Source organism: Pantherophis guttatus, chromosome 4, assembly GCF_059756535.1.
Source record: "Pantherophis guttatus breed Tessera chromosome 4, ASM5975653v1, whole genome shotgun sequence".
Classification (NCBI taxonomy): Eukaryota; Metazoa; Chordata; class Lepidosauria; order Squamata; family Colubridae; genus Pantherophis; species Pantherophis guttatus.
In genome coordinates, this window is record NC_142066.1 from 153,749,730 (window position 1) to 153,771,734 (window position 22,005).

The 22,005-nt window shown below is 43.4% G+C and overlaps 1 protein-coding gene across 3 annotated transcripts in view; it reads left to right on the forward strand.

The window, feature by feature from the left end:
• Nucleotides 1-22,005, forward strand: part of CRHR2 (corticotropin releasing hormone receptor 2) — a 146,137-nt gene that overhangs the window by 115,145 nt on the left and 8,987 nt on the right. For all 3 annotated transcript variants that reach the window (XM_034401662.3, XM_060683273.2, XM_034401664.3), the window contains 3 exons: nt 884-944; nt 4,850-4,922; nt 21,703-21,788. In XM_034401662.3, the coding sequence (XP_034257553.1) occupies nt 884-944; nt 4,850-4,922; nt 21,703-21,788 (220 nt within the window). The remainder of the gene's footprint in view (nt 1-883; nt 945-4,849; nt 4,923-21,702; nt 21,789-22,005) is intronic.

Here is a 22,005-nt window from a genome sequence, read left to right on the forward strand (position 1 = left end):
GGAAGGTGTTATATATTAGACAAATTATGTCCTTGTTAGGTCTTTGTTTCGGAGATATTTCCTGGAAGGAAGGAAGGAAGGAAGGAAGGAAGGAAGGAAGGAAGGAAGGAAGGAAGGAAGGAAAATGGAAGGAATATCGAGGGAGGAGGGAAGGAAGGAAAGAAAGAAGGAGGGAGAAGGAAGGAAAGAAGGAAAAGGGAAAGAAAGGGAGGGAGGAGGGAAGGAAGGAAAGAAAGAAAGAAGGAAGGGGAGGGAGGGAGGGAGAAGGAAGGGAAATGGAAGGAAAGGGAGGGAGGAGGGAAGGAAGGAAAGAAAGAAGGAAGGGGAGGGAAGAAGGAAGGAAGGAAAATGGAAGGAAAGAGGGAACGAAGGAGGAAGGAAGGAAGGAAAATGGAAAGAAAGGGAGGGAGGAGGGAAGGAAGGAAAAAATGAAGGGGAGGGAAGAAAATTGGAAGGAAAGGGAGGGAGGGAAGGAAGGAAGGTGTTATATATTAGACAAATTATGCCCTTGTTAGGTCTTTGTTTCAGGGATATTTCCTTACAGGAAGGAAGGAAGGGAAGGAAGGAAGGGAGAAGGTGGGAGGGAGGAAGCAAGGAAAATGGATTATTTTCATGAGTGGATGGATGGATAGGCAGATTACAGCAAAATTTTTATAAATGGGTGGATAGATTGAAGCAAATATCTGAAAGGGTCCATAAAACCTACACTATTCTAGTATTTTTTAGGAAAACAAATCTTTGATGTACCTCCTTCAGACTTCTGAAAAGGTTCCATTATAGTGGTGAATTTGTGACAATTCTTACTCCTTTCCTTCCGAGCTTTGAAGAAGACTCTTAGAACTTCCATTCTGGTTTTTTTATATTTTTTTCCTTTTTCTTGTAGGTATTCCTTGCCCCATTATCATTGTCTGGGCTGTCTGCAAGCTTTATTATGAAAATGAGCAGTAAGTATAAAAATGATTCAGCCCACTCCCTGTTTTTCTGCAAGCAAGAGATTTTCACTGTTGATGAAGAAACAGTTCAGCAAAAATGAGCTTTGCATCAGGATAATGACCTTCCTAGGCCATTTCCGAAATTACTAATTTAGGAGGAGGGAAACTCTCTTGTGGTCTCAGAGGGCTTCGTGGTTACTTCAAGATTCTGGGAGAAAGGTGGAATAGAAAAAATATACAATGAATTCAAATCGAGACAAGAATGCTTCGTGCAAATAGTCCTTAACTTATGACCAGAATTTTCATTGCTAAGCAAGGTGTTGTTAAAGAATAACACTCATTCTCTGACCATTTTTCTTTTCCATGGTTGTTAAGCAAATCACTGAAATCGTTAAGTGAATCATGCAGTCGATAAATTAATTCACTTTGCTTGTCAAAAGCCAGCTGGGAAGGTCACAAATGGCATTCACGTGATTTGGGATGATGCAACGGTCATAATAAATACATGGCAATTGCCAACACTTGGATTTTGATCACGGAATGCAACAAAAGTCATTAAAGGCAAGGAACAATTGCAAATCAGTTTTCAGGCAGGGAGGGAGGAGGAGGAGGAGAAAGAGAAGATAAGAAGATGGAGAAGATAGGAGGAGGAAGATAAGAAGATGGAGAAGATAGGGGAGGGAGAAGAGAAAAGGAGGAGGAGGAGAAAAGGATAAGAAGATGGAGGAGATAGGAGGAGGAAGATAAGAAGATGGAGAAGATAGGGGAGGGAGAAGAGAAAAGGAGGAGGAGGAGAAAAGGATAAGAAGATGGAGGAGATAGGAGGAGGAAGATAAGAAGATGGAGAAGATAGGGGAGGGAGAAGAGAAAAGGAGGAGGAGGAGAAAAGGATAAGAAGATGGAGGAGATAGGAGGAGGAAGATAAGAAGATGGAGAAGATAGGGGAGGGAGAAGAGAAAAGGAGGAGGAGGAGAAAAGGATAAGAAGATGGAGGAGATAGGAGGAGGAAGATAAGAAGATGGAGAAGATAGGGGAGGGAGAAGAGAAAAGGAGGAGGAGGAGAAAAGGATAAGAAGATGGAGGAGATAGGAGGAGGAAGATAAGAAGATGGAGAAGATAGGGGAGGGAGAAGAGAAAAGGAGGAGGAGGAGAAAAGGATAAGAAGATGGAGGAGATAGGAGGAGGAAGATAAGAAGATGGAGAAGATAGGGGAGGGAGAAGAGAAAAGGAGGAGGAGGAGAAAAGGATAAGAAGATGGAGGAGATAGGAGGAGGAAGATAAGAAGATGGAGAAGATAGGGGAGGGAGAAGAGAAAAGGAGGAGGAGGAGAAAAGGATAAGAAGATGGAGGAGATAGGAGGAGGAAGATAAGAAGATGGAGAAGATAGGGGAGGGAGAAGAGAAAAGGAGGAGGAGGAGATGGAGAAGATAGGAGGAGGAGGAGAAGAAGGTACAGAAGGAGGGGGAGGGAAAGAGAAAGAAAGAAGGAGAAAGAAAGAAAGAAAGCTCACAATTAGGCTCAAAATGAGGCTTCTTCCACACAAGCTACAACGAAAGTGAAGTCTCCTTCATATGATGTGCCGTAGTCACTTGACGATGCTCTGAGCTTGATGGAAAAAAGGCAGGTAAGAAGCCGAACGTGGTACATAAACACTCCATCCTGCCTCTTCAGAGTTTGCTGAGGATCAGGGTGAAAAAAATAATTGGCAGGGTGCCTTGGATTCTGCGAGGTGCTAATAAAGCGACAGTGGAGGTAGGAACAGAAGTGAAGTACCTGGAAACTGGATCTGCTAAAAGAGCCCATCCATCAGTCTCATTTGCATAGTTAAGCTGAAAAGCAAAACAAATCCTCAGCATTGCAAAGGCATAACTGAGAACCATTCCTAAAAGAACATTACAACATTCTTAGCTTTTATTTGATATATGGGGTTTATTTATTTATTTTATTTTTTATTTTATATCAAATTTATATACCGCCCTTCTCCCTGAGGACTCAGGGCGGTGTACAGCCAAATAAAAACATAAAGTACAAACATTAAAATACTATTAAAAAGATATATATAAATTTGGCCCCATAATTAAAAAACAATGACAAACCAGTTAAAAACATTTTAAAGTGTTAAACCAGCCCGGCTTGCTGGAAAAAGAAGGTTTTAAGGGCATGGCGGAAGGCACCGAGGTCTTGGATTCTCCTTATCTCTGGGGGCAGCTGATTCCAGAGGGTAGGTGCCCCCACAGAGAAGGCCCTCCCCCTGGGGGTCACCAGCCTATATTGTTTGGCTGATGGCACCCCGAGGAGGCCCTCTCTGTGGGAGCGCACGGGTCGATGGGAGGTCGTCGGTAGCAGCAGGCGGTCTCACAGATAGCTAGGCCCTATGCCATGGAGCGCTTTAAAGGTGATAACCAACACCTTGAAGCGCACCCGGAAGACCGCTGGGAGCCAGTGCAGCTCACGCAGGAGAGGTGTTGTATGGGAGCGCCATGCAAGTACTACTACAGGTAGTCCTCGACTTACGGCCACAACTGAGCCCAACATTTCCGTTTCTGAATCCATATACAGGTAATTCCTTAAGATTTGTTAAGTGACTTGGCCCCATTGTATGACCTTTCTTGCCACCGTTGTTAAGTGAATCACTGCAGCTGTTAACTTAGTCAAACTGCCGTGAAATGAATCTGGCTTCCCCACATGACGTTGCTTGTCAGAAGGTCACCAAAGGATATCACATGACCCCAGGACGCTGCGACCGTCATAAATACGAGCCAGTTGCCAAGCTTCTGAATTTTGATCTCGTGACCGCAAGGATGCTGCGGCAGTCATAAGTATGAAAAATGGTCGTAGGTCACTTTTTTCAATGCCGTTGTAACTTTGGTCGCTAAATGAATGGTTGTAAGTCGAGGACTGGCTGTACTAGTTCATACATCCATAAAGGTAGTCCTTGACATTTTGGGCACTCAGGAACTAGCCCACATTTACCGCCATTTGCAGAGTTCTGCGGTCACATGAATATGATTTGTGATTTTGCCAGAAAAGCCATTTACTGCGGAAAATGGGTTCACTTAACAATCTTCGTTTTAGTTTGACGACCAACACAAAAAATGTTGTACAATTGGGTCAGTCACGGGATGACCTGTTTAATAGCCAGTTTGACTTACATTGTAATTCCACATTCAATTACGGTCATAAGTTAAGGACTATCCATCTATCTATCTATCTATCTATATCTATCTATCTATCTATCTATCTATCTATCTATCTATCTATCTATATCTATCTATCTATCTATCTATCTATCTATCTATCTATCTATCTATATAAATGTATAAATGTATAAACTAGTCAGAAATAGATCTATCTTAGTCTCCCTTAAGTCTCACAACAGACAGTAAAAAGCTGATTCGATGTCTGATAAAGCCTAGAAACTAGTGAATGAGATTTCACTGAATTATGGCTGTATAAAGATCTTGATTTACGTAGGAAAAACTTGGCTGAGAGAAAAATACACATAAAGACCTACGAAAAGAGAATAAAATAAATAAATGTATGTATCCATCGTGCTCTTTCTTTTTAGGGTGAACATGCAGCTTTAATGCAGAGGATAATAAAAGAAGAAAGAAATAGCAAGTCAAATAAATTTGAAGCAGGGAATAAAAGGGGAGAGAAGATAAATGAACTAAATAGAATTTAAATTACAGCATTCAATATGTTTCCCCTGTGCTCCTTTCTGTGCTATCGCGGTGCTTATTCACTGCTTCCTATATTTTTCTCTTTTTCACCATTTCATCAACTCTATCCAACCACAACCTTCTCAAGATTTCCCTCCGTCTCCTCTCTTCCACTCTTCTTTCATCAATTTGTTTTTCCCCTTCGCTGTTTTTCATTCCCCCTGCATTACCTTAATACATGGTATCTATTTGCAGATGCTGGTTTGGAAAAGAACCGGGGAAATATATAGATTACATCTATCAAGGACCAGTGATTCTTGTTCTGCTGGTAAGATCTTTACTCTGAGATTTTTTATGAAGCTAGGCAGAATTTACCCCATCTCAAGTTCTTACTTGAAAGTAAGATTATTTGATTTACTGAGTGGCAGGGAACTCAGTTTTTCTCAACCTTGGCCATTTGAAGATGGGCATGCTGACTGGGAATTCTGGGAGTTGAAGTCCACGCAGGTTAGCTGGGGGATTTCTGAGAGCTGAAGTCCATTTTCTACAGAAGTTTTGGTAATCACTGAGACCTTCTCAACTGATCTCTGGGCTTCATCTTTATAAAGCAACCATCTCTCCCTCAAGCCAGTGAGTAAATAGGAAATGGAAGCTTCCATATGTTGGTGTGATTTAAGGAGCAACTTGTCCTGTCCTTTGGAAATGGGAAACACACGGAAATACATTTTCATTGTTTTCTATTTACCTTTCTACAGTTTGTGAGCCTCCTGGAGTCACCTTATCGGGGAGATCTGTGACATATAAATTAAATAAATATATAGAAATAATTTTAACAGAATAACAGTTGGAAGGGACCTTGGAGGTCTTCTAGTCCAACCCCCTGCTCAAGCAGGAAACCCATTCCAGACAGATGTCTCTCCAATCTCTTCTTAAAAATCTTCAGTGATGGAGCACCCACAACTCCTGAAAGCAAGTTAATTGTTCTCCCTGTCAGGAAATTCCTCCTTAGTTCTAGGTTGTTTCTCTCCTTGACTAGTTTCCATCCATTGCTTCTTCTCCTGCCTTCAGGTGGTTTGGAGAATAGATGGACCTTCTCTTCTTTGTGGCATCCCCTTAGATATTGGAAGACTGCTCTCATGTCATCCCTCGTCCTTCTTTTCTTTAGAGTAGCCATACCCAGTTCCTGCAGCTGTTCTTCATATGTTTTAGCCTCCAGTCCCCTAATCCTCTTTGTTGCTCTTCTCTGTACTCTTTCTAGAATCTACATCTCTTTTATAACATGGCAACAAAAACTGGATGCAATATTCCAAGTGTGGTCTTACCAAGGCATTGAAATGGTATTAATACTTCACATCATCTTGATTATATCTCTGTCTTAATGCAGCTCAAGTTTGCATTGGCTTTTTATTTATTTTTTTGCTTTTCCCCTCCTGACCCAAAAAATTCCAATGTCTCTTTGTCTCCCAAAGTTTCTTCAAGCTTCCTTCTTCGTGCAATATGCTGATTGAGGTTTCTTTCCCCACTACCCTATCTTTTCCTTGCTTATGCTTCATTTTTATTGCAAATGCTCTGTTATCATGCCACCTTTTTTATAGTCTGGGTTTTCTAAGTTAAATCAAATCACAAAGCCTTTTTTCTCCGCTTTTGAAAGAAGATTAGCATTTCCTTGTGACCTATCGAGGTCTGGATTGAGGATCTTTAATTAGCACGATTGATTGAAATCAAGTGATGCCCGGTCTTAAACAAAGAGCCGGCAAAGAAGCACAAGAAAAATTAGATGACTTTTCAAACCGATTCTGTGAGATATTTTTCTCAAGGAAGAATATTTGAGCAGAATGCCTCTCCCTGCCTGTTAGCTGATCTCAAATAACCCTGTTAAAAGGTGTAGAGCAATCCATCTGTCTTTGCACTGTTTTCCTGTTTCTTTTCTTTTCTTTTCTTTTCTTTTTTAATTTGGCTATATATTAAAACCGGCTGTCTGGGAGATTGGCTGCGAGCATAGGTCACTGCTTCCATGGACTGAGAATATTTAATTGGCATGTTAGTAAAATTTGGCAGGCCAGTTAGAGGAGGAATAAGAAAGAAAACTCAAAGAAGCAGGGGGGGGGGAAATCCCTTGGGAATGAAATATCAGATCCAATTCCCTTTTATCTCCTTTCCTTGTACGAATCATTTGCAAATCAGCTTGTGGACAAAATATTAGAGAAAGCTGTTTGCAAATGAGGTAGCATCTGCCTGGCCCAGAGGTTGTGATGCTTCACAGCTGGATGGGGGTGACTGCTTTGAAAATAGGGTTTTTCCCGATAAATCCCAGAATGTTCAGCTAGCAGATGAATGGTGGGAAAGGGAGAGCAAAAGAAGGATGATAGATGAAAAGAAAGAATAAGGGGTCACGTGATAACATTATTCCAGTGTGAGGATGGAGGCTTGTTCTCCGAGCTTGTGGGTTGGTTTCCGAACATTTCGTTACCTGGCTAGGTAACATCTTCAGTGGAGTTTAGGGGATGTCAGTGTTGGTGTTATAAGGGCTTCGTGTGGTCAGCAGGTCTTGTGATGAGAAGGCCATGTCAAGTGATGGATCTTGTGATGGGTCAGGTGTGGGTCACGTCAGGTAAAGGTCTGATGTGACCCACACCTGACCCCTCACAAGACCCCTCACCTGAGATGACCCTCCCATCACAAGACCTACTGACCACACGAAGCCCACACAAAACCAACCCACAAATGGAGAACACTCCACGCTCATCCTACAGCCAAACTACAGTATTCCAGTATTTGAGGGGCTGCCACAAAGAACTTATTTTCCAAAGCACCAGAAGGCAAGACAAGAAGCTACGGATGGAAACCAATCAAGGAGAGAAGCAACCTGGAATTAAGGAGAAACTTCCTAACAGTGAGATCAATTAACCAGTAGAACAGCTTGCCTTTAGAAGTTATGGGTGCTCCATCACTGGAGGCTTTTAAGAAGAGACTGGACTTGTCTGAAATGGTATAGGATCTCCTGCTTGAGTAGCCGGTTGGAGTAGGACCTCCAAGGTCTCTTCCAGCTCTATTCTGAATTGAATTGAAATCCTTGAGATAAGCGACATGCTGGCGCTCCCAAACTCTACTCTTCTGTGATGTGAAGATTGCATCACGCAGAGTTGACTCCCTTTGTCTTTCTTGCTCTTCTTAATTTCCCCCACCCCGTTTAATTACTCCATTTTACCACATTACGAATTAAACGCAAGCAAAGTTGCAGAGAATCCTTGACTTACAAACACAGTTTGGTCCCGAATTTCCATCGGTAAACAACAAGGCAGTTATTAAATGAGCTGCATCCAATTTTGCAACCTTTTCTGCCATATTGTTCAGTGAATCGTGCAGTTGTTAAGCACATCTGGATTCCCCCATTGACTTTGGCTGTCACCTGCCAGCTGGGAAGGTTGCAAATCACAACCTGGGAGGCTGCCGTCATCTTAAATACGTGCCAGATGCCAACTGTCCAACTTTGGATGGAACGACCATGGGGATGTTGCGATGGTGGTAAGCACATCTGCCTGGGGAATTCTGGGAGTTGAAGTCCACACATCTTAAAGTTGTAGAGATTGGGAAACACAGCTCAGGTGTCTTCTCCAGCCCCAAAGTTCAAAGGAATCAATCTACTTCTTCAAAGTCCATCTTTCGCTTAAATTGAGTGTCATAGGCAAAACCATGAATTGTTTTAGGGGTAGCGCTGAAGGTCTGTAGAGATTCTCAGTCACCCAAGTCATGGTGGTCCCAAAGATGCTTTTTCAGGAGGCAACTGGACTGTCTTGTTTTATTTTTCTTTTGAAGATGTTTTGCTTCTCATCTCATTGGCTTAGCTCAACAGACAGAAGCACTGTAATTTAACACCAGCTGTCTGCAATTAAAATAAGATCGAATCTCACCAGGCTCAAGTTTGACTCAGCCTTCCATCCTTTCTAAGGTAGGTAAAATGAGGACCCAGTTTGTGGGGGCAATAAGCTGACTTTGTATAAAAATATACAAAAGGATGAAGGCTGTTGCTTAACGCACTGTAAGCCACCCTGAGTCTCCGGAGAAGGGCGGCATATAAATCAAATTAAAAAAAAAAAAAAAAAAAAAGCTTCTTCAGCTTGATGGAAGGATTTATATTCCTTGTGGATAGCTGGTCATTTGCATCCTTTTTAGAGAGTCGTTGAAGCACTTGGAGGTTTATCTGTGTCCTCAGGGTAAATTTATTTATTTATTTATTGTTTCAATTTATATACCGCCCTTCTCCGGAGACTCAGGGCGGCTTACAATGTGTTAAGCAATAGCCTTCATACTTTTGTATATACCTGCTTAGTAGGGCTTTCGCCCCCCCCCCCCCCAGCGGTGTTCTTTTTTATACAAAGTCAGCTTATTGCCCCCACAATCCGGGTCCTCATTTTACCTACCTCAAAAGGATGGAAGGCTGAGTCAACCTTCAAGGGGCCTTGAAATGACCCTGTAAAAGAATGCAAATGACCAGCTGTCTGCAAGGAATATAAATCCTTCCATTCCCCACTATCCTGTCAGAGCTGAAGAAGCTTCTTGGATGAGAAGCAAAATGTCCAGTTGCTTCCTGAAAAAAAAGGTAGGTACAATAGACCCGAAATTTCAACAATTCCTTTAGTAACCGTTCAAAATTAGAATGGTATTGGGGAAAAAATTACTTAGGACCATTTCCCACACATAGGGCCATGGCAGCATCTCCATGGACATGTGATGATGTCCATTCGTATGCTTGGACAACTGACTCATATTTACGACAATGTCCCAGTGCCATGTGATCAATTTTTGCAACCTTCCAACACGCAAAGTCATTTGGGAAGATGGATTCTCATTAACAACCGTAACTGAACTGCAGTGATTTCACTTAACAACTGTGCCAAGAAAGGTTGTAAAATGGGGGAAAACTCATGTAAGAACTGTCTCACTTAGCAACATAAATTTTCGGCTCACTTGTGGTTGTAAGTTGAGGACTACCTGTGTTCTGACTTTTGTAGGTATAGACAATTAAGAATATTTAACCTGGAAAATTAAGAATATTTAAACTAAACAGAAGGAGGCCTTCATTTATCTAGTCATATATTTGCAGTCCAATACTTTTGGATATTTCAGCCTTCACATCTCAAAACAATGGCACAGAAAGTTGCTAATGGAATAGCCAGATATAGTAGCTGTAAGAGGAATAACTTTCTTCTGACAGCACGTAAATTATTCAAAGCCAAGGAATCAAATCTTCCGCTGAGTGGTGCACAAAGCTGCTCATACAAGGATATCTCTGCACTAAAAGGAATCAGTTTAATTTTCTGAAATCTTTGCTACTAGTCTCTCACTCAACTGCAAATGTGTTCCTTTGGTTCGAACTCGGATGGATCTCTTGAGACCAAGTGAAGGCTGGGCTCGACTGGCTTAAGGAAATACGTGGGATTGAACTTTTGACCTAGTTAGTACTGATGGACCCAGTTACTCTGGAAGAATCTAATTATGTCCGTGCAGATTTACGCCCCAATCTACATAGTAGACCAGGGGTGTCAAACTCAAGGCCTGGGGGCCAGATCCGGCCCGCGGAGTGCTTAGATTTGGCCCGCGGGCCCGCCTGCAAACAGCGAAGGACCGGCCCACGGTGCCTCTGCCAGCAAAAACGGAGCTTGGGAGGGCCACGCGCAGCCTGCCCAGGCTCCATTTCCGGCCACGACGGCCTCCTGCAGCCCTCTGCCAACAAAAATGGATCTCGGGCAGACTGCATGTGACTCGCCCAGACTCTGTTTTCAGCCGCGACAGCCTCCTTCAGCCCTCTGCCAGGAAAAACAGAGCCTGGACAGGCCACGCGCAGCCTCTCCGAGCTCCGTTTTCACTGGCAGAGGGCTGCAGGAGGCCGTTGCGGACAAAAATGGAGCCATGATGAATGATGTTGAGCTGGCCACACCCACCGCCACACACACACACACACACACACCCTAGCCCCCCAAAGTCAAACACAACCCAAAGATGCATTTTCCAATAAGCAACTGGACTTTCTTTGAAAATGTCGCGCTTCTCATCCAAGAAGTTTTTTGGATGGTAATCTTGAGATCTTGATATGGAAATGAATAGCGCTAATGACTTACACCTCTGCTTGTGTATCTATCCTGATGAAACCAAGTACTCCATTCTCACACCTGCTGTGTCTAAATACCATCCTTCATTCTGCTGATAGTGAAATTTGAAAATGTTCTTTATTAGGACCATGTATGTATTGAAACTGAACCATTTGGACACGGCTCTTTCAATTACCTCAAACATTAGAGTTAATGTCTAACATCAGCAGGCTAGAAACCAGGAGACAGTGAGTTCTAGTTCCATTTTAGACATGTAAGCTGGCTGGGTGATTTTGGGCCAATCACCAAGAGATGTGAGTTCTAGTCCCGCCTTAGGCATGAAAGCTGGCTGGGTGACTTTGGGCCAATCACCAAGAGATGTGAGATCTAGTCCCGCCTTAGACATGTAAGCTGGCTGGGTGACTTTGGGCCATTCACCAGGAGAGTGTGAATTCTAGTCCCGCCTTAGACATGAAAGCTGGCTGGGTGATTTTGGGCCAATCACCAAGAGATGTGAGTTCTAGTCCCGCCTTAGGCATGAAAGCTGGCTGGGTGACTTTGGGCCAATCACCAAGAGATGTGAGATCTAGTCCCGCCTTAGACATGTAAGCTGGCTGGGTGACTTTGGGCCATTCACCAGGAGAGTGTGAATTCTAGTCCCGCCTTAGACATGAAAGCTGGCTGGGTGACTTTGGGCCAATCACCAAGAGATGTCAGATCTAGTCCCACCTTAGGCATGAAAGTTGGCTGGGTGACTTTGGGCCAATCACCAGGAGAGTGTGAGTTCTAATCCTGCCGTAGGCATGAAAAACCAGTTGGGTGATCTTGGGCAAGTCCCTCTCTCTCTCAGCCCAACCCACCTCACAGGGTTGTTGTGAGGAAAATAGAAGAAAGAAGGCCCAAAGTGTACAATTCGTTGCCTTGATTCTTTATAAAAAGTAATAAAGGAGGGATAATTTTTTATGTATGTGTGTGTGTGTGTGTGTGTGTGTGTGTACACATCACATGATCTCATTTCATTGCAGCATTCCCTGGTCATGTGACATGATTTATGCCATTCCCCCACCCCAAGAGACTTTATACAGCCAGTCTCTACCAAAACAAGCCCTTAGGAATGTGGCAGACGTGTGAGAGATATAAGGCGGCAATTTATCTGTCCTTGCCATAGCGCTTATAATTCCCCTCCCACCCCCAAAAAATCTTCTCATCCAATTTAGTCTTTGCAATGTGATTCAGGCGGGTTGAAAGAGAGAAGTAACCCAAAGAGCATTGCTGAACTTCACTTCAAGTGGAGAATCAAACCTATTTTGTGGTCCGTGCGAAATAATATTTTCCTGTTTACAGCTCTCATCTTTCACTCTAGCAATTCCCTCGCTGGCTCTGAAAAAACGGGGGTTAATAACGGTTCTTCAGCTCCGTCAGTTCATAAAAGGGACTTTGGTAGCTGCCAGGTGCCTGTGTCTAGGAAGCCCTAAAGCATCCTTCTAAAAGGATTTTTAAAATAGCTCCTTGATTGCAAAGACTGAGTTCGGATATGTTGGCAGTCTTGATTTCCCCATCGACTCTCCTCTTGGGCTGGAGGACATGGCAAGGGCATCAGGAAATAAGCTATTACTCGAAACTCATGATTTGCAACGTTTTCCGGTTATTCTTCCCCTAAATCAGCAGCCCCCAAGTTTTCTGGCATGCGCAGAAGCTTCCTGATGACGTCAGGGTCGGTGGGCAGAACCTCTCTCCGGTTTTACTACCGGTTCTATAGAACCAGTCTGAACCGGGGGCAACTCACCACTGCTATGTATGCTAACCTACATCCTATACATATGCAAATGAAGCTTTGCTCGCTCACTTGTGCGGCCGAATTCGTATCAGGCCACTGGTACTGGTTCACAGACCGGGGTGGAGGAGCCCTGCCCTAAATTTTATTTCTGTACTGTGAAGAGCGAGAAGACAACGATAGTCAAAACCGAACAGACGATCCTATCTGTCTTTTCAGGGGTGGGTTCTAAATTTTTTTACTACCGGTTCTGTGAGCATGGCTTATTTTGTGGGTGTGGCTTGGAGGTCATGTGACTAGGTGGGCGTGGCTAGCTGGTCAGAGTCATTTCTGGAAGGTCCTCACACTTACGACCAGTCCTCGTACTTACGACCCGACTCATTTGTTTGCTTTTAACACTGATCAGCTGTAGGACGGCCCTTTGAAGCCCCGCGGCAAGAGTTTAAACAGTTTTTTTCCCTCTAGTCATCAGCTGGGACTCAGGAGGCAGCAATAGATTGGGGGTGGGACCAAATAAAAGGTAAGAATAACGTGGGGGGGTGGGAGGGCGGGGGGGAGAACCGGTTCGGTGATGTCATATCGTCACCGCTACCGGCTTGGCCGAACCGGACCGAACCGGGAGGAACCCACCACTGTGTCTTTTGAAGCTGGTGGCCCTTCTAGTTTTGAAGAGAACCTCAACCAGGTGTCACCTACAAGCCTTCATTCAAAACCTGTTCCACTCACCCACAGTCCCACCAGTGTCATCCAGTAGTCAGGGGTGGGCTTCAAAAATTTTAGCAAGGGGTTCTATGCCCGGTTGCTGGGTGGGCGTGGCCATGGTCAGCCTAGTCGGCCTCCTGCACCATGGTGGGGCGGGGGGCTTTTTGCCCATCGCAGGCTCTGGAGGCTTTCATTGAGCCTCCGCGAGGGCAAAAACGGCTTCCCCAGACTCCGGAGGCCCTCTAGAGGCTGGAAACGTGCCCTTTTCTGGCCTTCCCAAACTTCCTGTAAACCCGGTTTTTGCCCTCCCTGAGCCTTCGTGCATGCCCTGCACTTGCCTGCATCCAAAACAGGCTGCGTGGGGACTACTGGGAGGTGAGGGGACGGATGGGCAGGGCCAGCCAGGAGTGGGATTTGTGGGTTCTCCGAACTGCACAGAATCTTAGCTAGAGGTTCTCCCGAACCAGTGGTGGGTTGCCACTGGTTCGGATCGGTTCGCAAGAACTGGTAGTGCTGCCCCGGATGTCGTCATCGGCAATCTGCGCATGCACAGAAGCTTCTGTGCATGTGCGGACCCGAGCAAAGCTATTACGCATGTGCGATCCTGTTGCGAACCGGTAGTAAAGGTAAGTAGGACCCACCCTTGTCCCGAACCCCTGCAAACCCCCAGCAGCCCACCCCTGCCAGTAGTGATGCCAAAACATCACTACTGGATGACACCCCCTTAGAAGCATTATTCAGAAAATGCGGATGAGGCTTCCTGGTTCTTAACTAATCAGAATTGTATAGTATGATATGATTGCAAGTAGTCCTTGACTTATGAACACAGTTGAGGCCAAAATTTCCGTTGCTAAGCCTGACAGCTGCCAAGTGAGTATTGACCCATTTTATGACCTTTCTGGCCATAGTTGTTAAGTGAATCACTGCAGGTGTTAAGTTAGTAACATGGTTATTAAGTGAATCTGGCTTCCCCATTGACTTTGCTTGTCAGAAGGTCACAAAAAAGGATCACTTGACCCTGGGGCACTGCGACCGTCATTAATATGAACCAATTTGCAAGCATGCAAAGTGGTCATAAGAGTGAAAAGGCAGTCATTTTTTTTACAGAGCTGTCGTAACTTTGAATGATCACTAAATGAACAGTTGTAAGTCAAGGACTTCTTGCAAAGAATCCATGTTCTTTCGGTTGATCCTCACAGAGTAGGCCTCAAATCCCAATACAAGTAGTCCTCGACTTAACAACCATTCATTTAGTGACTGTTCAAAGTTATGACATCACTGAAAAAAGTGACTTACACTTATGGTCCTCACACTTATGACCTTAACAATGACCCTGAGGTCATTTATGACTATTCTTTTATGACGTCCCACATTTGTAATCTTCCCAGTCTGCTTCTTTTTTTTTATTTTTATTGAAAAAGTTTTACAATTACATTTTCTCCCCAATTCCCCCCCCAACCCTCCCTAACCCTCCCTAACCCCCCTAACCCTCCCCTACCCCCCAGACTTCCTCAGAATATAATCCAAATCAAAATCCCCTTTTTATAAAACTTGAACCCGTCCACCCCCTGTCCAGTCTGCTTCTGACAAGCAAAATCAATGGGGATGTTGACAAGGAAGATCAAAAATTACAGTACAGGCAGTCCTCAACTTATGACTGTAATTGAGCCCAAAATTTATGTTGGTAAATGAGACATTTGTTCAGTGAGTTCCAGTGAATTATTTTATGACTTTTCTTGCCACAGTTGTTAAGAGAATTGTTAAGTGAATTTGTCTTCCCCATTGATTGTCAAAAGATCGCAAAAGGTGATCAGGTGAGCCTGGGATATTGCAACCGTCATAAATATTAGCCGGTTGCCAAATATGGCTATGGGGATGTTGCACCGGTCATAAGTATGAAAAATGATCATGTCACTGTTTTCAGTGATGTGGTATCTTTGAATGGCCACTAAATGAACTGTTGTAAGTCAAGGACAACATGTAGTGTTTTACTTAACAACCATGGTGACTCATTTTATGACTGCAGCAAAAAAAGGTTGTAAAATCAGGTGCAATCATGTAATGCTTCATTTAATGACCCTACCACTTACAATTATTATTATTATTATTATTATTATTATTATTATTATTATTATTATTTTGATTTATATGCCGCCCTTCTCCGGAGACTCAGGGCGGCTTACAATGCGCTCAGCAATAGCCTTCATCCTTTTGTATATTTATACAAAGTCAGCTTATTGCCCCCACAACTGGGTCCTCAATTTACCTACCTTAGAAAGGATGGAAGACTGAGTCAACCTTGAGCCTTGGCGAGATTCGAACCTGCAGTAATTGCAGGCAGCTGGTCTTAATAACCAGCTTAATAACAGGGTGCCTTAGACCACTGTACTACCAAGGCTCTACAATGAATTGTCTAGTCCCTATTGTGGTTGTAAGCTGAGGACTATCTCTGTTTTTTCTTTGTCATCCTTCTCTAAGCTTTCTTTCCCTTCTCTATAATCCCTTAATCGGGGTAGAGTAGGGGCAACTGGATGGAGTTGAGCATTTACTGGCCGGATGCCTGATGCCTACGAAGGGTTCACAGCAGATATTTTTGCTTTGTGCTCTAAGAGAGAAACATATCCTGCTACCTAGGATTGAACTCTCAACCTTCCAAGTAGAAGGCGAGAGTCTTCATCACTAGACCCCCACAATTGTCTCATCTAAGATTTCTCTAAGCTGCCCAGAGTCATACACAGCACATCAGGGGCAGCCCAGAAGTGAAAGAGGGGCTCTTCTGCCAGACTAAGACCTGGATTTGCCCCTGGAGGCCTACTAATGATCATAGAGGCCTACTTGTCACTGATTTATCTGCCTAGAGAAGGCCTAGATAGCCCGTGACCAAAAGAAGGGCCATCCTGGGATTGATATCAGATCTTGAAAGTCAGTAACTGTAGATCTACAGCAAGGACAGACAATTATGGCCCCTTTAAGACCTGGGGACTTCAACTCCCAGAATTCCTAAGCCAGCTATGCTGAGCCAGCTATCTTGGCTCTGGAATTCTGGGAGTTGAAGTCCCCAGGTCTTAAAGGGGCCGTAGTTGCCTGCCCCTGATCTACAGTCTTATCTCGTCTCTAAAACCAAGTGTATATTTATTACGCTAGAATCGGACGGAGACAAGGACTGCTTCTGGACATCTGCAGCTGATAGAGTCTGCATTGTATTACGTTGATAAATTGTGTGTCATCGAGAAATGGCGTCCTCTTATCCTCAGAGTAGATCTTTCCAATTATATAACCTGGGGTTTTAAATTTGTCTTGGGCTAAATTGATTTAATTCAATTTTATTTCCGCTCTTAATTTTTGTATTTTACGTGTTTTATTCTGTGCCTGTTCACCGCCCTGAGTCCTTCGGGAGTAGGGCGGTATACAAATTAAATAAAATAAAAATAAAATAAATAAAATAAAATAAAAAATAGAGGCTTTGTAGCTATCCAAAAAGCAGCAGAATTTGACCAAAAATGCAGAAAGAATAGTGTTGGCACTGACTGAATCAACATTCAGTATATTCCCTTTTTCAGATTATATAACCATGAGGATATCTAGTACCACTTTAGGCATGAAAGTCAGATTGGTGACTTTGAGCAAGTCACCAGGAGACGGTGAGTTCTAGTCCCACCTCTGGCATAAAAGTTGGCTGGGTGACTTTGGGCCAGTCATCAGGAGACAGTGAGTTCTAGTCCTGCCTCAACCATGAAAGCTGACTCGGTGACCTTGAGCTAGTCACCAGGAGACTGTGAGTTCTAGTCTTGCCTTAGGTATGAAAGCTGGCTGGGTGACTTTGGGTCAAACACCTGGAGACGATGAGTTCTAATCTTGATTCAGGTATGAAAGCCAACTGTGTAATTTTGGATTAATCATGAGTTCTAGTCCTATTTTAGGCATGGAAGAGCCTCGGTGGCGCAGTGATTAGAGTACAGTACTGCAGGCTACTTCTGCTGCCTGTCAGCTGCCTGCAATTTGGCAGTTCAAATCCCACCAGGGTCAAAGTTGATCCTGCCTTCCATCCTTCCAAGGTGGGTAAAATGAGGACCCAGATTCAGCCATGGGCTGATTCTGTAAACTGCTTAGAGAGGGCTGTAAAAGCACTGTGAACCGGTATATAAGTCTAAATGCTATTGCTATTGCTATTGAAGCAACTCAGTGACCATGGACCACTCAGCCCAGCCCACCTCAAAGGAGTGTTGTTGGAAAAATAGGAAGAAGGAAGGAGTATTGGGTGCATTTGCTGCCTAATAAAAATAACAAAAGCAGGATATAAATTAATAAATAAATGTCAAGATTTAAACAGGAGAAAGGATGCCACGCTAGAACTGGGGAAATCACAACTTTAGTCTCCCTTCAGCCATAGACCCTCCTTGGCAGATCGCTCTGTCTCTCTCACCCAGTCTACTCTGCAGGGTTGTTGTAAGAGAAAGATAAGCTGTTTTGAGCTCCTGAATCAAGGAGTCTAATTCTGAATCGTTGCACGATCAGTGTGAGCATCGTAGACCATCTGCAATGAATTTCTTCTCTGAGTTTCTTCAAATTGTCTTTGACCTTCTTGAAATGTGAACATCACTCTGTGCACACGAAAACAAACTTTTGTAGTTGTTGTCATTATCATTTAAAAGCTGCAGACTACCAAGGCAGAAGTGAGTTGAAGCTGTGTGCTGATTAATGGAGCTTTTAATTTCAGTGGGTGAGTCAGGTTCCCTCTTTGCCTCACAAGGAAAAGGAAATCTGGAATGCTTCACGACCCTTTACTTGCTTATTAGATCCTTCTTTTCTGAGTGCCTATAAAGGCTCCATCGTGCTAGTGATTTCTGAATTTATTAACTTCCTCTGCAGTGGATGGAGTTTCCAGCTGCTTTAAATGAATTTGTGGTGAGCCCTTTATGGAGGAAGCCGTCTTCGGACATTTATTCAGTAGTCCTTGATTTATGACTATTCATTTAGTGACTTTTTGAAGTTACTGTTGTGATCCAAGCCCAAGTAGGTATTATCAGACGCAATCAGTTCGAAACAAACAGACTTTATTACAACAGCTGAGAATTAACTCATTCTCAGCGTAGTCCAAACTAATTCCAAACAAATTCTTCATAACACAATTTTTCAGCCTTATCACCAACCTTGGTCTAATTAGGCAACCTGCCAAAGGCTTCTCTTGGCAAAACTTCAGAAGCAGAAGACGCCAACAAGAAATAAATGCAGCAAGACAAGAAACAAATCTATCAACGTTGTTTTCCGACAAAGCCCAAGATCCGTTGCTGTCTTTTAAGCCTTATGGGAGGGGCCAATCATCTCTTGGCCCTACTCCCGAGTCGTCCTTTTTGCTTTAGCTGCTCTTGCCTTCTGGCAGCTCTTCTCATGTGTGCATTGGAACAGGCTCCTCCTGTTCCTCTGCCTCTCTGCTGTCAGCCTCTGGAAGCTCCAGAGTCCGCATATCACTCCCAGATGGCCCTGGCCCCATCTCTGCCCCCGACGCAGAGCCCTCATCTGGGCCTTCCCCAGCCTCCAGGACTGGCCCATGTTCTTCCTCAGCCTCCTCACTGTCCGACTCTGCTGCCAGCTCCGCAGATTGCTGGCGGACCACAACAGTTACGACAATACTGGGAAAAGTGATTATCCTTGCGTTTGCAGCCATCTCCATGGTCATGTTGTTGCAATTCAGATGCCTGGCAACTGACATGTGTTTACAATGGGGTCATGTGTTCACCCTTTGTGACCTTCCCAGCTGGCTTCTAACCAGCAAAGTCAGTGGGGGAAGCTAAATTTGCTTAACGACTATGTTGATTCACTTAACAACCGTGGCAAAAAGGTCCTGAAGTCAGACACGTTCACGTGATGACTTACTTAATGGCTCATGTGATGACTCACCAGAGGGCAGGACAAGAAACAATAGATGGAAACCAATCAAGGAGAGAAGCAACCTGGAATTAAGGATTTAATTAAGCTTGCCACCAGAAGTTGTGAATGCTCCATCACTGGAGGCTTTTAAGAAGAGACTGGACTTGTCTGAAATGGTATAGGATCTTCTGCTTGAGCAGCGGGTTGGAGTAGGACCTCCAAGGTCTCTTCCAGCTCTATTCTGAATTGAATTGAAATCCTTGAGATAAGCGACATGCTGGCGCTCCCAAACTCTACTCTTCTGTGATGTGAAGATTGCATCACGCAGAGTTGACTCCCTTTGTCTTTCTTGCTCTTCTTAATTTCCTCCACCCCGTTTAATTACTCCATTTTACCACATTACGAATTAAACGCAAGCAAAGTTGCAGAGAATCCTTGACTTACAAACACAGTTCGGTCCCGAATTACCATCGGTAAACAACAAGGCAGTTGTTAAATGAGCTGCATCCAATTTTGCAACCTTTTCTGCCATATTGTTCAGTGAATCGTGCAGTTGTTAAGCACATCTGGATTCCCCCATTGACTTTGGCTGTCAGAGGTCGGCTGGGAAGGTTGCAAATCACAACCTGGGAGGCTGCCGTCGTCTTAAATATGTGCCAGATGCCAACTGTCCAACTTTTGATGGAACGACCATGGGGATGTTGCAATGGTGGTAAGCACATCTGCCTGGGGAATTCTGGGAGTTGAAGTCCACACATCTTAAAGTTGTAGAGATTGAGAAACACAGCTCAGGTGTCTTCTCCAGCCCCAAAGTTCAAAGGAATCAATCTACTTTTTCAAAGTCCATCTTTCGCTTAAATTGAGTGTCATAGGCAAAACCATGAATTGTTTTACAGGTAGTCCTGAAGATGCCAAGTGTCCAAGGTTTTTAAGAAGAGACTGGACTTGTCTGAAATGGTATATGTTCTCCTGCTTGAGCAGGGGGTTGGACTAGAAGACCTCCAAGGTCCCTTCCAGCTCTATTCTGATTGATTGATTGACTGAGTATTTATCATTTCGCTTAGCAACAGATATTCTGGTCCTAATTGCAATCATAAGTCAAGGACTACCTGTAAGACCAATGTCCTGTACTTGCATGGAAGTTGTGTTCATCAGGAAATGAGCAACACGCCGAAAAGAGAAATGAAGGCAGAGAAAGAAAGTGTTAAAATTGTTAAAATTGAAAGAGTTTTAAGCTGTTTTGTAATCCTGAAGGAGATGGCCTAATTGATTCAACATCTCACATTCAGCCCCCACAAGCTTTAATTAGACCATCCAATATTTATGCTGATCTGTAGATACCAAATTATAGCAATGGTACTAAATCAGCCAGGATCTACCTTAATCCAGCATTTTCTTTCCAGATGACCTTCAAGCTGTAAGTAAAAAACTCATATCCTTGGCCCCCAAGAGCTGGCATTTTGGGGCAGGAAGGTGGTGATATGGAGTCTTCAAGACTCACAGTCTTCCATAGAATTATCCTTCACGAATTTATCTAATCCTTTCTTGGTGAACCATCTAGGATAATGGCCAAAGTTGCTTCTTAGCCACAAGCTCCATTACCTGGATCAGGGGGACAAAAAAAAAAAGAGAGAGAGACAAACCTAATATTTTTTTTTAAAAAAATGGCAGCAAGGAAAATAGGTGGAAAAGGGTTAGCTTACAAGATATGGAATATTGTGTTTGTCTGTCCATCCATCCATGTCTCCATCTAAAGAAGAGGTAGGGACCTACAACCCCTTTTAGGCTCAGGAATTCTGGGAGTCACAGGTCAAAAAAGAGCCATAGTTCCCCACCCTTGATCTGAAGAATGTTCTCCATCCATCTGTCCATCCTAAAGAATGTTCTCCTTCCAGCCTAATCATAACATCATCCCTTTCAAGCTACAGAGACAAACACTTCCTGAAATGCAAACAATTCTGGATTAATTAGGAATGCTGATGCTAGGATCAACTTCCCCAGCCTCTATAACTGCCAAATCTTAATTAACAAAGCAGAGTGGCTGAATTGTTTCATAGAGGAAACCTACTATTTGGATGAAGCTCCAAGACTCTTGAAAAATAAACAGTCAATTTTACAATTCATACTCATGTTTCTCAACTGTGGGAACTTTAAGAGGTGTAGACTTCAATTCCCAGAATTCCCCAATCTGCATGGCTGGCTAGGGAATTCTGAGAGTTGAAATCCATACATTTTAAAGTTGCCGTGTTTGAGAAACACTGTCTAGTCCATCATTTTCCATTCCTTATAAGCAACCAGAGGAATTCAAAGACTTAAATATAGAGTATATTTAGAAATATCAGTCATTAAAGATAATCCTCGGATTACAAACATAATGGAGTCTGCCCTTTACTGTCATAAGTCATGATAGCCGTAAAGCAGTCAACATATGATCAACCCAATTTTGCCACCATTTTTGCAGCGGTAATTAAGCGAATCACCATGGTTGTTAAATGCATATGCAGTTGCAACTCATTGTTCACCATGGGGCATTTTTGCCAAAAACTGGAAATAACCTAAATTTTAGCAAAAAAAAATTGTAAATTGTGGGTGCAGAGGCAGAAAGATTATCCAGTTGCATTTATTCCCTACTGAAGTTCCTTAGTTTGGTTTTCTCTCTTTTTCCCTTCTCACAGATCAATTTTGTGTTCCTGTTTAACATAGTTAGGATTCTAATGACGAAACTGAGAGCTTCAACCACCTCGGAAACTATTCAATACAGGTAAGTACAGTATTAAAGGCGTCCAATTTCATAACCTTTTTTATTGTCCCAGTCATTAAGCCGATCACCTTGGTTGTTAAGTTAATCACACGGTTGTTAAGCAAATTTGGTTTCTCCCGTTGACTTCGCTTGTTCACGGTGATAACATGATCCTAGGCATTCAAATTTTGATTGTGTGGCCATGGCGACGCTGCAAGGGTCAGAAGTGTGAAAAATA